At 41.0% G+C, this 13,757-nt stretch overlaps 1 protein-coding gene across 12 annotated transcripts in view; it reads right to left on the reverse strand.

Moving 5' to 3' along the window:
* Positions 1 to 13,757, reverse strand: part of LOC133488609 (receptor-type tyrosine-protein phosphatase mu-like) — a 183,405-nt gene that overhangs the window by 48,654 nt on the left and 120,994 nt on the right. For 10 of the 12 annotated variants that reach the window (XM_061796684.1, XM_061796688.1, XM_061796687.1 and 7 more), the window contains 3 exons: positions 13,165 to 13,239; positions 6,918 to 7,053; positions 4,775 to 4,804 (listed from right to left, as the gene is read on the reverse strand). In XM_061796684.1, the coding sequence (XP_061652668.1) occupies positions 4,775 to 4,804; positions 6,918 to 7,053; positions 13,165 to 13,239 (241 nt within the window). The remainder of the gene's footprint in view (positions 1 to 4,774; positions 4,805 to 6,917; positions 7,054 to 13,164; positions 13,240 to 13,757) is intronic. The other 2 variants (XM_061796695.1, XM_061796693.1) reach the window with 1 other exon arrangement.

Here is a 13,757-nt window from a genome sequence, read left to right on the forward strand (position 1 = left end):
AAGCAAAAAAATAAAACAAAAGAACAACAACAGCTCATATCTTACTCCTATGATTATATGCAATTTTTGGGCTTTGGCGGAGGTCTGAGCACCACTGAGTGACATTCTAGTTTAGTTTCAGCATCTGCTACCAGTGGGAGAGGCACAGCACAGATGAAGGGAAGCTGCTTGCTCGGCGGCGCAGCTGATGAAGATGAATGACGGCGCTAATGCTGCGCTAATTTATATGAGGGGGGAATTTAATGATGGATGACTGGATTAACGACTCTTACGCGCCATCAGAGATAAGTCGGAGAAAAGTACGCCGTAAAATGTTTGCACGAGTTGATAAATGGGACCATTCGTCATGTCGTGATACCAACAACAAGCGCGCTGAGATGAGCGCCGACCTCTGTCAAGGCTTGTGAAATCAATGGGAGTGAATGGTGACATTCTCCACATAATGTTAGATAGGTTTTTAATACTGCTCATGTTTACAGTAAAGACTCCGTACTACTTCATAGTGCTGCTGTTTTTGTTAGCATGATGGAAACAAACAGAATGACTAGAAATAATTTGCAAAGTCAAACAAAAAACTATGGGACCATCGCTCATTGCACGGACTGTTTTGTAAAATTACTGTAATGCAATCCCCAGATGCCATTTATTAATGATATCCGTAAATTTGAACAAAGGAAATCAACAAACGGGTATGATCGACAACGTTTATAAAAAAAATTAAATAAAAAAAAAAAGGGGGTAGAAATAATCCATAGGATGCTTGGTCACGGACGAGCTGTGAAATACAATTACAGTAACGTGATCATTCCTTTCCACCGATTCATAACTGCCACCTTGCACAATAGCAACAATGACTTGAAATTATCCACAGAGTATAAACAATCACTCGAAACAATCCACACTCAGAAAATTTCACGGCACTTGGTAGAAATAAACAGTACAATCTACGTATTATACAAACACTGTAATGTGATGCAAGTTGCTAAAGGGAACCACAATCTTGCACAATGGGTATGAACTCAAAAACAATCTAGTCAACCACAAAAAGGATGGCAACGAGTGAGTTGACTAAATGAGCAAAATGAGAAGAGCGTCGACGCAGGGATTGATGCACACAGCAGCGTAGAAGAATACATGAGATAAATAAATAAAAACAACCAGTAAAAGGTTAAAAAAAAAACAATTTAAAAATCCATGCCGAGTCGGTGGGTTTTGAAGCTCCGCCTTAAAAGCGTCACTTCCCGCCGTCGCCGTTTCCCCGTTCAGTTGTGGGCTGAACTCCTGGAGCTCGGAACCGCAGACGCTGGCGCTAATGAGGCGCGACTGATGTCGTCGCCCGTGGCGTTTATGCCTTGCCTCCGCAAACACCTCCATGCGTTCTCGCTCTTGTCTATTGTTGTCCATGCACTCTGTATATTTTTGTTGTTGTGCTTTCATTAGCTTAATTTTTCTGTGTACAACTTCCTATCGTTCAATTTATGATGGCAGTTGAGCCCCGAATTAATCACATCCTGGCTACATTTTGAGGGCGATTTAAAAAAAAAAAAATATAATGACAAAGGGAGCGTCTGGCATCATAGAGTGCTTTAATGCAGACACTTTCAGTTTCAGTGAGGTCTCAGTGTTTTACTGTTTGGAATAGGAAAGAAGCAAGTTCAGATTGTACACAATTTTGAGACAGCCTGCTGGCCTTCTTGAAGAAGTCAGAAATGAACAATAGAAATAAAGGCTGGTTTCAAGGTATGTAAAAAGTCACGTTTTCAAAACCGCTAACACTTTCTATCAGCTGAGCTTTTCTATGAGCTTTTCTATTTATGTCAATGTAATATTTATTGCGATCCCTCCTCTCATCGGTTTTTCATAATGGCTGTAGAGAAGTATCGAGTCATTTTCTGCGAAATGTGTACTTGTAGTCTTGAACTACATTGTGATTCAATTGTTTATATTCTTTACGCGTTTACTATGTACCTATAGGGCGCGTTTAATGGGAGAAAGTTATTTAGAGAAACATTTCAAAATAATTCATTTTAGAGCTGTAATTGCAATACCACGAAACCCCAATGTTTTGCTATTTTTGATAGCGGCCGGTGCCTACTTGCAAATTAGAAAGAAACAAAGATACTATAGATCCACAGACAAAAAGTGCTCAGTCAGACATGTCACAAAATTACTGTAATTCAGTCATTCCTAGCAAGTCACTACTACTAACCACAGTCAGTCACACACAGACGTGTCCTACCATTAATCGGATTGCTCCTCTTGCCAGTTATTTATTCATGATAACCAGACCCTAGCACAATAGAAATGTGGTTACTTTCCTGATAAATAAGGTACCAAGTGTGGTTCCGTTCCACCAATTACGGTGCCTTTCCCGATGCATTAGGTTCATGATAGAGCAGGGACTAAATAATAAATAAATGATCACTAAAGACACTATAAATGGTTTTTGATATGTAAGGAACCATATCAGGTACCAAAAATGATACCTGATAAATAACAATGAAAGTAATAATATTATTAATTACGTTTGATGACAGTTTGATTACATTTCTTAATTTTGAATCAATGCAACAACAAGACGTGTGGGGAAAAAAAGAGGATTAAAAGCATAGATCTTTTTTTGTGAATTAGTTAAAACAGCAACAGTTTAATATCCTAACAGTGTTCATATCAAACCCATACATCCTGCCCACCCCCCCCGACATCCTGCCCACCTTCCTCCTGCCTCCTCGTCCTGCCTGCTCATCATCATGCGGCGCAGCTACGCCGCTGAATCTGCCAGGCTGCTTGTACCAATTAGCGTGAATCTTGCTGCACGTGTGCCACGCGCTGCCTTTAATGAAGGCGTTTGTTCGTCCACATTGTGCGTGCTAGGGTTTCTCACACACCGCCATTAGCGTACCTCCTGCCTCCCGACACTATCCACCCATTATTTATGACATGGGTTATGTACGAGTACTATAAAAAGTAAGCAAGGGGACGAGCTTGAACTAGCCACTAATGTTAGTATCCTACTAGGACTCCAATTTGCTGGTCAGGTTATAGCATTTTTGGTTTGCCATGGAATAAACTACTCTTTCGCTGTGAATTATACACACAACATTGAATAATGACAACATTAATTTCATTAAAATGTTGGGCCATTTTTGTTGCACTTCTGAAAACTCCATGTAAGCGAAAGTACTCAGTTGTTTACTTTCACAGAAAGGCACCTGAACTAGCCACTAGTTTTAGAATCAAGTGAAAGTGCAGCTATTTGAAACAAAGTGGAACTTGCTGCTCGTGTTAGCATCACTTTTCGGCCCTATCCACTACTTCCGTTAACACTTGTGGTTTCTTATATTCTGATAACTTCATCTAAAGGAATCCATACATTCAGATGAGCTTTAGGACGTTCTCATAGGAAAGCGGCTAGCGTGGCTGCTGTTTGATGGGCTCACTCACACCCTCACGGGACCTCGGCAGCCCTTGAACGCTCTCCCGCCACGCCACCAAGCCAATACCACCCGCTACACCGGGGCAGCCAGACAGCTGATTAAGGCCACGCTTTTGACGGCACATGTGAGCGCATGCCTAACGAGCATGTCAAGCGACTTCAGTTGGTTGCTACCCCTGGCGGTGGTGGCTGAAGTGCATATTTTGGCGACGGCACTTTGAGGGACGCACATAAGTATTCACAGGCTTCATCAATCATACAGGTGACTGCTTGCATTAAGGAAAGATGCTCCAGAGGAGCACCTATAACTAGTTATTATTAATTAGCCGTTAAAACATGGATAAGAACAGCTGTCACTAGGCGAAAGGTTTGCATTTCATTGAATAAACCTGACTGTCCACCGCATTAGGCCACCACATACCAAGTAATGTGATTGCTAGCATGAGAGTAAGACACTCCCACAGTAGGAACTATACATCAAGTTTTGATTACCGTAATTTCGTGTGTGTAATACGCTTATTTTTCCCCCTCCAAAATTCAAAAGTGGATAGAGCGTATTATACATATGTATAACGAAAACTTTTTTTTTTTTTTTTTAAAACAAGTATCTCCATTGGGCAGGCTTACAAAAAAAAAACAGACTAGGGATGATGCTTCAGACGAGGGTCTGTAGCTAGTTATTAAAAAGATGTTAGAAAGTTAGAATTTCAACCAATAAACGAATGTCCGATGATAAGCAATGATACCTCCGTATGACGTGTAACGTGACGGCTAGAATTTCAAGACAAATTAGAACCTTTTAGCCAATAAATGTGCATTATTCTGACTTTTTCGCTTCAACGCGGCAGCGGACGTGAGCAACACACCGAGTGTTCAGCGCAGCAGCATTATCTGCAGGTACATTGGGGGATGTCCTTTGAAGTGAGGCAGCCTCCGTGCCGTCTCAGCGATCAACGCAGATTAGCCACAAATGCAGCACAATGTGAGCCTCGCCGCCATTCACGGCAATTTTTTTTTGTTTTGTCCGTGTTGACGATATTTCAATGGGAAACTTGAATAATAAAGTCACGGTGTACACGTGCAGGAAACCAAAAGCATGCCGGAGAGGGGAAAAAAAGCAAATCAGGTAAGCCAAACAAAAAGCATGAGATACAAGATGTGGGAGGATGACGTGGGGGAAAAGAACAACTGCATGCTAAGTATGTGAGATGTGCTAAAGCAGCTAATCCTGCAAACGTGGCACGTATATGGAGGTGAAATAAGTAGGGTGTGGTGCGCTGACATGCGGTTCAGAGAGAAAGCATGGCGACGAACATGGGCCAGAGTTTGGTTACTTACAGGTAGTAAGTGTAGGAGTGATAGGTTCTTCTGCCGAGTGGGGTGGTGGTGGTGGTGGTGGTGGTGGTGGTGACGGTGGTGGTGTTGGTAGTTTTTTTTAAGCAGTGGAGGACAAGGAGAGAGGGAAAAGAGGACGGGGATGGAATGGAAAGAAAAAGTAAAAATATATTAATGTTTTTGGAATAAAAAGAACAAAATCAGACATGGTGGCAACACGTGGAGGCTTTGTGAGGTGATCGCAATGAAGTCCACCAGAAACCCGTGTTTTCCCACATGTAGATGTTAAAATTGAGCAGTTTTACGAAGCCATGTTGTTAACAACTATCTCCACTGACCGCCAAAACTGTCCTTAAAAAGATGACGGCTTTTGACTGGGGATGGGTGTTCAACTAGATTTCCTTGACCGATTGAATTGATGAATTGAATTAATGAAAAATTAACGTCCTTTAAAAACATAAGTGGTGGACCGAATGTCTTGCGCAATTAAATGGGAAAATTAACAAGCTTTTTTATTTTTAGTATTTCTATCGGCATGCAATAACTGTCCTTCAAAACACATACATCCGCTTAAGAATAGGGATGGACGGTCAACTACATTTCCTTGATCGATTAAATGGGAAACACTTCATTTTAAACCATCATCTACATTGGCTGCCAGAATTGTCACTAATGATGTGCTTCATCAATAATACAGATGATGCCTACCTAGTTACAGCTAGTTATAATACTGAGTTAAAACATACATACTGAGTTGAAAAATATGAACAAGAAATTTTCTCCCTAAAATTGTTTTCACACATTGGATGTAGTATGAGTAACTGACTTGATACGATTCTTATAATATAATATCTTGTATCTTAAAAGAAGTCAAAACTGTCCTAAAATAAGCACAGCAAGATGTTTAAATATCACACTTTTTTTTGTACTCTTCCTGACAAAAATAGAAATGTGATACACACATTATTAATAATAATATAAAAGAAGGTCCATGTCTGACCTCCCAGGTCGAATCTTAACGAGGCGCTCACATGTCGGCGCACACGACTTTGATTGGCCCACCCGACACCCCGGTTGGCCCGAGTCATTTGCGGTAAATTCTCCCGCCTCGGCTTTGATTGACTCAAAGTGAAAACAATTACTGCTCCGATGGGGATTCGCGTGGAAAAATGAAAACTCTTAATTAGCGGGCGACAAAACATAAATCAATAAAGAGTTTTTACCTCTCATTCCCTGTATTTCAACACATTTAGCTCACAGGAATAATAATAAGAATTAAAGCACATGAAAGAATCATGGCTCCCTGCGCTATTACAACGTAGAAATAAATCAGCAATTCATCTTTGCCCAACTGTCTAGTATACCTGCTTCCAATTGGGGCTCATTTGGAGGAATTCCCGAATAGGAGTTTGTCATGGCATGAGCCCTGAAATTCATCCAAAATGGCTGCTTCAAAGGAATATGGCTGACTTCCGGTTAAATTTTGGTCATGGATTCTTGAGACATATTTATGCACCCTGTTATGATAGACGCAATTGTCTGTCGAACAGAGAAACTGTCTGAAGCTCCCCTAATAATGTCTTAAGCTTCCCCCAAATGATAGGGTTGTTAGTGGCTATTCGAACACTGTCCCCCCACCAAGGGTTGAGGATTGTATTTTCACCCCCCCCCCCCCCCCACACTCACTCCACTGACTTGGGGGGGCTAAGCCCCCTCAATCTGTCGAACCTAGTGACGCCCCTGGAAATACTTTTATGAAGCACATGAAAGAATCATCTGTCCTCGCGCCACATGACGTCTCACACAGCAGCAGAATGGAAATACAAAAGTATAAACAGTCACCGTAGAGGAAAAGGACATTTGATATTTGCAGAGCTTTGCTTCTTATTATTGCAGCCGTATGAGGAGAGGGGCCATATGTAAACATAGCCTTTAGCTACGCATTCATACACTTTCAGAATATTAGAATATTTTTTCACGGCTTATCTCCTTCGCGGGGCTTCACAAGTTCCCCGCCGACGGCATTTGTTGGAGGGCGCAGCGTAAAGGGATTAATATTTCCCCGATGGGGCGTAACCGCCTGATTGAATTAATTATTCACAACAACAAAACGCAAAGCCGCACAAAAAGAAAAATGACCGCTTACCTTTTTTTCATGAGGAGCACCACGCCGAGAAAGATGATGACGAAGAGCAGGATGCCGGCGATGACCCCGGCGATCTTCACCGTATGGTCCGTCTGCTTCTCTGGCTCCACGGCGTCGGGTTTGTGGGTGGCAGCACCTGTTGAATGAACAGTATTTAGCCAAATTAATAGAATTCTACGAAGAATGCAATTCAAGCACTTTTCACAATTTTCAATTGCATTTGTTTGTTTCCTATAAAGAAGAGAAACTATTATGTTGAGCTTTTCTAAAAATAAAGAATCAAGCTGTTATAGTATATGGGATTTTATATATACTTTCCCCCCCCCTCTCCATTCTATTGTGTCATTATTTTGTTTATTTGAGAAGCTGTCATTTATTGGAGAATTCAAAGCTTGTGGTTTGATGCTGCACTTTCCTAAAGAGAAAAGAATTAAGTGATACGTTAGTAAACATTTAGTGTCTTGTTTCATGGTTTACATATAGTACATTATTTTTGTTTGAGAATCTTTCATTTATCGGCTTGCAGTGTGACGTTGCACTTTCCTAAAAAAGGAAATATTTAAGATGTTATATATGGTTACATATTTTGCTTTGATCTTATTGTACACATTTTGTTTGATTAGAGAATTTACTGCTAGTAGTTTGCATTTTATTTGTTTAGTTTTAAATGTGATTACCGTCATTTCTCGTGTATAATGCGCACCCATGCATAATACGCAGTCCCAAAGTTGACCTCAAAATTCTGGAAAACCCTTCTACCTATGTATAATGCATTTTTACAATGCATGATTTTGCTTCTACCCATATGATCAAAACATGAAGTATTATCTGTATTTTGTTAGTTTGTAGAATTATTTTTTTAGAATTATTTAGAAGTTAAGCACATTATTTGAACACGTAATCCTTTTTTTTTTTTTTTAAATTTACTTGCTCTTATTTAGAAATTCACAGCCCTACTTTTATTTAGTAAATTAGAAAACACACAGTTGTGCTCATATGTTTGATTACCCAGGCAGAATTTGTAAGATGGGTACAATTTTTGAAAGAAAACATGAAGGACCAGGCGATTTAATGGACATTTAATTATATTTTAATGGAATTCAAATTAAACGGTCAAGCATTTCAGAAAAGCATCATCATTCAACAAATCATAACCATAAATAAATTAATGATTGTTGTTGTTCAGTCATCAGTCATATTTAAAAAAAAAAAAAAAACTTTCACAAATTCTGCCAGGGTATGTAAACTTATGTGCACAACTGTACATATATGCAGTCATATGTACCCCTGTCATATTGAATGAAAGTGTAGGCTGCACATTTTTTATAACCACTAGGTGGCGGTGGCATTTTGGAATGAAAGTGTACAGCTTTTTCATAACCACGAGATCGCGGCATACATTTATAAAATGTGAAAGTTTTTTCCATTTGCCCCTATACCTCTGTATAATGCGCACTATTGAATTTTGACAATTTTGGGTTGAAAAAAATGTGCATTATACACGAGAAATTACGGTAAATGCGTTTCTGTTTACACTTGTTTTGCATTTTGTTCCCTTACTGTACCTCATGTGAACCCAAATGGGGTTTCTAATAATAATTTTTATCCATCCAGCCATTTTCTGTACGGCTTATCCTCACAAGGGTCACAGGCGTGCTGGAGCCTATCCCAGCTATCTTCGGGCAAGAGGAGGGGCACACCCTGAACTGGTCGCCAGCTAATCGCCAATAATTTTTATATTACGCTTATTTATTTAATAAAAGGCCTAGCACAGTTCTGTCGGAGTGATATTTTGGTTTTATTTGGAATATGTTTCCACATTTTCTGTGTTAACATAATTATCTGGAAAGCGCATAAAACATTTATCTGCTTCAATTTTGATGCATGATTTCTTTTCATACTAATTTTGTTTTGATTTATTTAGACATAACGATATTAATTAAAGCTGCAAAACAGCGATTGTCGAAATGATTAACAAACTTGGCCGCCATGCTCTAACCCCGTTAGAAGGCATAGCTGTGGTCAAAGAGGCTTTGAAAATTAGCGTCGCCCATTTGTCTTGTATACGTGGTTCAAATTTGGTAGCAACTGGACAATATTCATCTCTTGGATGAGTATGTCCTTGAAGGCCCCCTGGAAATGGCTAAAATGAGCCTTAAATGGCCACGTCGAACCAAAATGGCAGACTCTCTCTTTTCTGGCATGGGTTTTGAGACTTTTTGGAGGGTCTACTCATGATAGACAAAGCAATGGGAACAGACCCTCCTTGGTGGAGGTAATAAATAAAAAGCAGATCTTGTTAAAATTCCGCTGGCTTCCTGCTAGCTGTGCGAATCGCTCGGAGAATCTCAATCCCACTGGGCGTCGAGACGGGAATACAGACGAGCCTCTTCCTCTTTCCTGACGAGCTCAAAGTAAGGATTTGTCACACGTTCGTGGTGAAGGGAAAAAATAAAAACGGTGACATGTGGCATCAGCTCCATCAGTTCGCAGCTGATTGCTACCATGTCAGTCCGGCCAATGGAATGGAGGGATAAAAAAATAATCTGTTAATAGCGGCCCACCGGAGCGAGAACAATATGTCAGTGGGATGGATATGCACCTTTTTTTTTTGATCGGGAGACAACATAGTATCACATTTGGCTGACGTGGTAATTCGCCATTCTAAATTTAGTAATGCTGATGTGTAGGTGCAGGACACTTGCTTCTTATCGCGTTAAAACTCTATTCCTCACTATTACGCCTTGGCTATATCTCCGCCCCAGCAGATGCGTAGTGTTTTGGTTATTTCGGGCATTTAAAAAATGTATCTTCTCGGGTTTTATCTTTTCCCCACCGCATCTTTTGTATAGTGAGCCTGGAGCGTTCTGGCCGCAAACGTGATTAAGCGAGGGTGCACTTATCTCACTTAGAGCTTCGCGCAGGATGCCGCTAAAGGTTGGGAGTCTCCGAGAGGACAATACAGAGTTGCCGACATTTATCTAAGCTGTTAAAGGTTTAATGTCGTTTGCGGTCCCCACCATAGCAGTGTGTTGACTGTTTAGCCTCAGCACATTGCGGCACACCACTTATGCATGAAAATCTCCAAAATGTTCACATTTTAGCATTTTGTAGAAAGTTCGAAACGACAAATATCAGGTGTGCCGTGGGAAATTATCCAATTTCAGTTTATTCGTCCAATATGTTTTACTTATTACTACAAATAATGTATCTTTGGTCATCTATCTATGCCAGCGACGTACAGTGACAGACAGTAGGTAACCTGTGTATCCACCTGTTTGTTGTCATTTATACAACAGAATAGCTTTGTGTTGAACTAAAAAGGCTCATATTTCACACTAAGTAAATAAATTGAGATGAGATCATCATTTTTCATTTTGTACGCATTGCACTCAGTGTGAAATCGGAGCCTGTTTTGTTGAACACAAAGCCATTATTGTGTTGTATGAATGGCAACAGGTGGACACAGGTTAAATGAACTTTGTGCCATCTAGTGGAAGAGACCAACTGCTCTGCATTTCACTATATGTCGCCGGCATAGATGGATGACCAGATATGCATTATTTGTAGCTTTACATTTTTTTTGGACTAATTATGCCCGTGAGGATAAGTGGTAAAGAAAATGGATGGATGGATGTCAAATTGGATACAGTAATGTGCCTCAGCACAGTGGTTGGGAATCACTGGTCGAGGATGCCTTCTTCTGTTTGGGGCTCATTTGGAGGAATTCGGTAGTGGGAGGATGTCCAAGTATGTCAGAGCCTTGGAATTCGTCAAAAGGTTTACTTCAAAAAGAGAAATGGCTGACTTTTTTTTTTTTGCTTATCCTGTTAAAATACGTCTGCATACTTTCACTTACGAAACATCATACGCCCCCGTCCATCCCTCACCCCTCCACACTGCTGCTGTCCTTGTTCATAGCCTTGTCACTTCTCGCCTGGATTATTCCAACGCTCTCCTGTTTGGTTTCCGTATTATCACAAAGACCCCCTTAACAACTCCACTAGCTCCCTGTCCAATACCGCATCCAATATAAAATACTGATGCGCACCTTCAAGGCCCTCGCCCCGTTCTATCTCGCTGACCTCCTTCACGTTGCCATCTCCCGATCTCTCAGATTTTCATCCTCCATCCACCTCACCGCCCTTCTGCCCATCTGTCCACCATAGGGGACACAGCCTTCAGTCACTGTGCCCCCCCGTCTTTGGAAGTCACTACCACTGGACCTCCGAAAGACTGGCTCATTTAACACCCTTCAAATCCAAACTCAAGATACCTATTTTGGACTGCCTATTCAATTTAACATTTCCCATATTATTTGCCATTTTAATTGACGTTTTTTGCTCTGTTATATTTTTTGCATTGCTTCATTTCTTGTAACTGTTTGTATGGTGACCTTGATTGCACTGAAAGTCACATATAAATGAATTATTATTATTATTACATCTCCACAAGGGGCAGAGCCAGGCGGTGGCCTGGGGTGGTCACGGCCACCCTAGACTGAAACTCGGCCACTGGTGCATCCTGTCATGATAGACATATGTGTAACCCCAATTCCAATGAAGTTGGGACATTATGTTAAACATAAATAAAAAAAGAATACAATGATTTGCAAATCATGTTCGATCGATATTTAATTGAATACACTACAAAGACAAGATATTTAATGTTCAAACTGATCAACTATTGTTTTTAGCAAATAATTTTATGGCTGCAACATGTTCCAAAAAAGCTCGGACAGGGTCATGTTTACCACTGTGTTACATCACCTTTTCTCTTAACAACATTCAATAAACGTTTGGTAACTGAGGACACTAATTGTTGAAGCTTTGTCGGTGGAATTCTTTCCCATTCTTGCTTGATGTACAGCTTCAGCTGTTCAACAGTCCGGGGTCGCCGTTGTCGTATTTTACGCTTCATAATGCGCCACACATTTTCAATGGGAGACAGGTCTGGACTGCAGGCAGGCCAGTCTAGTACCCACACTTTTTTTACTACGAAGCCACGCTGTTGTAACACACGCAGAATGTGGTTTGGCATTGTCTTGCTGAAATAAGCAGGGGCGTCCATGAAAAAGACGTTGCTTGGATGGCAGCAAATGTTTCTCCAATACCTGTATGTACCTTTCAGCATTAATGCTGCCTTCACAGATGTGCAAGTTACCCATGCCATTGGCACTAACACAGCCCCATACCATCACAGATGCTGGCTTTTGAACTTTGCGTCCATAACAGTCCTGATGGTTCTTTTCCTCTTTGGCCCGGAGGACACGACGGCCACAATTTCCAAAAAGAATTTGAAATGTGGACTCGTCGGACCACAGAACACTTTTCCACTTTGCATCAATCCGTCTTAGATGAGCTCGGGCCCAGAGAAGCCGGCGGCGTTTCTGGGTGTTGTTGATAAATGGCTTTTGCTTTGCATAGTAGAGTTTAAAGTTGCACTTACGGATGTAGCGCCGAACTGTATTTACTGACATTGGTTTTCTGAAGTGTTCCTGAGCCCACGTGGTGATATCCTTTCCACATTGATGCCGCCTGAGGGCTCGAAGGTCACGGGCATTCAATGTTGGTTTTCGGCCTTGCCGCTTACATGCAGTGATTTCTCCAGATTCTCTGAACCTTTTGATGATATTATGGACAGTAGATTATGAAATCCCTAAATTCCTTGCAATTGTACGTTGAGGAACATTGTCCTTAAAATGTTCAATTATTTTCTCACGCACTTGTTCACAAAGAGGTTAACCGCCACCCTTCTTTGCTTGTGAATGACTGAGCAATTCAGGGAAGCTCCTTTTTTGCCCAATCATGGCACCCACCTGTTTCCAATTAGCCTGTTCACCTGTGGGATGTTCCAAACAGGTGTTTGATGAGCATTCCTCAACTTTCTCAGTCTTTTTTTTTCCTCACCTGTCCACGTGTCGCAGCCATAAAATTCTAAGTTCATGACTATTTGATAAAAACAATAAAGTTGATTAGTTTGAACATTAAATGTCTTTGTAGTGTATTCAATTGAATATAGGTTGAACATGATTTGCAAACCATTGTATTCTGTTTTTATTTATATTTAACACAACGTCCCAACTTCATTGCAATTGGGATTGTACTAGATTTCATGTGGAACTGGTTTTGGGGGCTGAATTTCGCCCCAAAATTACCGCCTCCACCAACATGCCCGACTCTAATGGTTAGAGTGCGAGAGAGCGAGAGAGAGAGAGGGTTGCAGCGATGGCCGTGGCGGCTCTGACCTGTCAGCTGGTGGTCACCCGCCGCCGGGGCAATGCGGATGTACGGTGTTGTGAGCTGAGTCACAAGGATGGCGGCTGAGCGTGACAAAGGTGAGTAGATCCACAACGCCATGCAGCAGGTAAGGAGAGAGAGGACACACACACACACACGCACACAAACACACACACACACAAAAGAGTGAAGCCACACTAACTAAAATAACGCTGCTGACTGCCAATATTAAATGGACAAAAGTATTTGGACCAAAGGTCATATAACCTACAGAAAGTCAACATGTAATTCCCCCTTCATGCACACATTGCAGTTCATCCCCCAAAGGTGTCGGATATTGTTCTTCCACATGAAACTCTTCCAAGCATCCTGGGAAAGGAAATAACTTTTCCCCTTTCAAGAGGTGAGTCCCATATTTTTGTCAATGTAATGCAAGGATACTTAATGAAAATAAATTAGGAAGTGGAAAATTGACTTTACAACAACGTTCTTGCTTCACCGTGGATGTACAGTACCAGAGACAATTTTATTCATTTTTAACTATAGCCAACACAAATTGGCCATGGGTCAAATGTTGCTTTCAAATAGCTTACTAAATCGA

The sequence above is a fragment of the Phyllopteryx taeniolatus genome, chromosome 14 (genome assembly GCF_024500385.1).
Source record: "Phyllopteryx taeniolatus isolate TA_2022b chromosome 14, UOR_Ptae_1.2, whole genome shotgun sequence".
Lineage (NCBI taxonomy): Eukaryota > Metazoa > Chordata > Actinopteri > Syngnathiformes > Syngnathidae > Phyllopteryx > Phyllopteryx taeniolatus.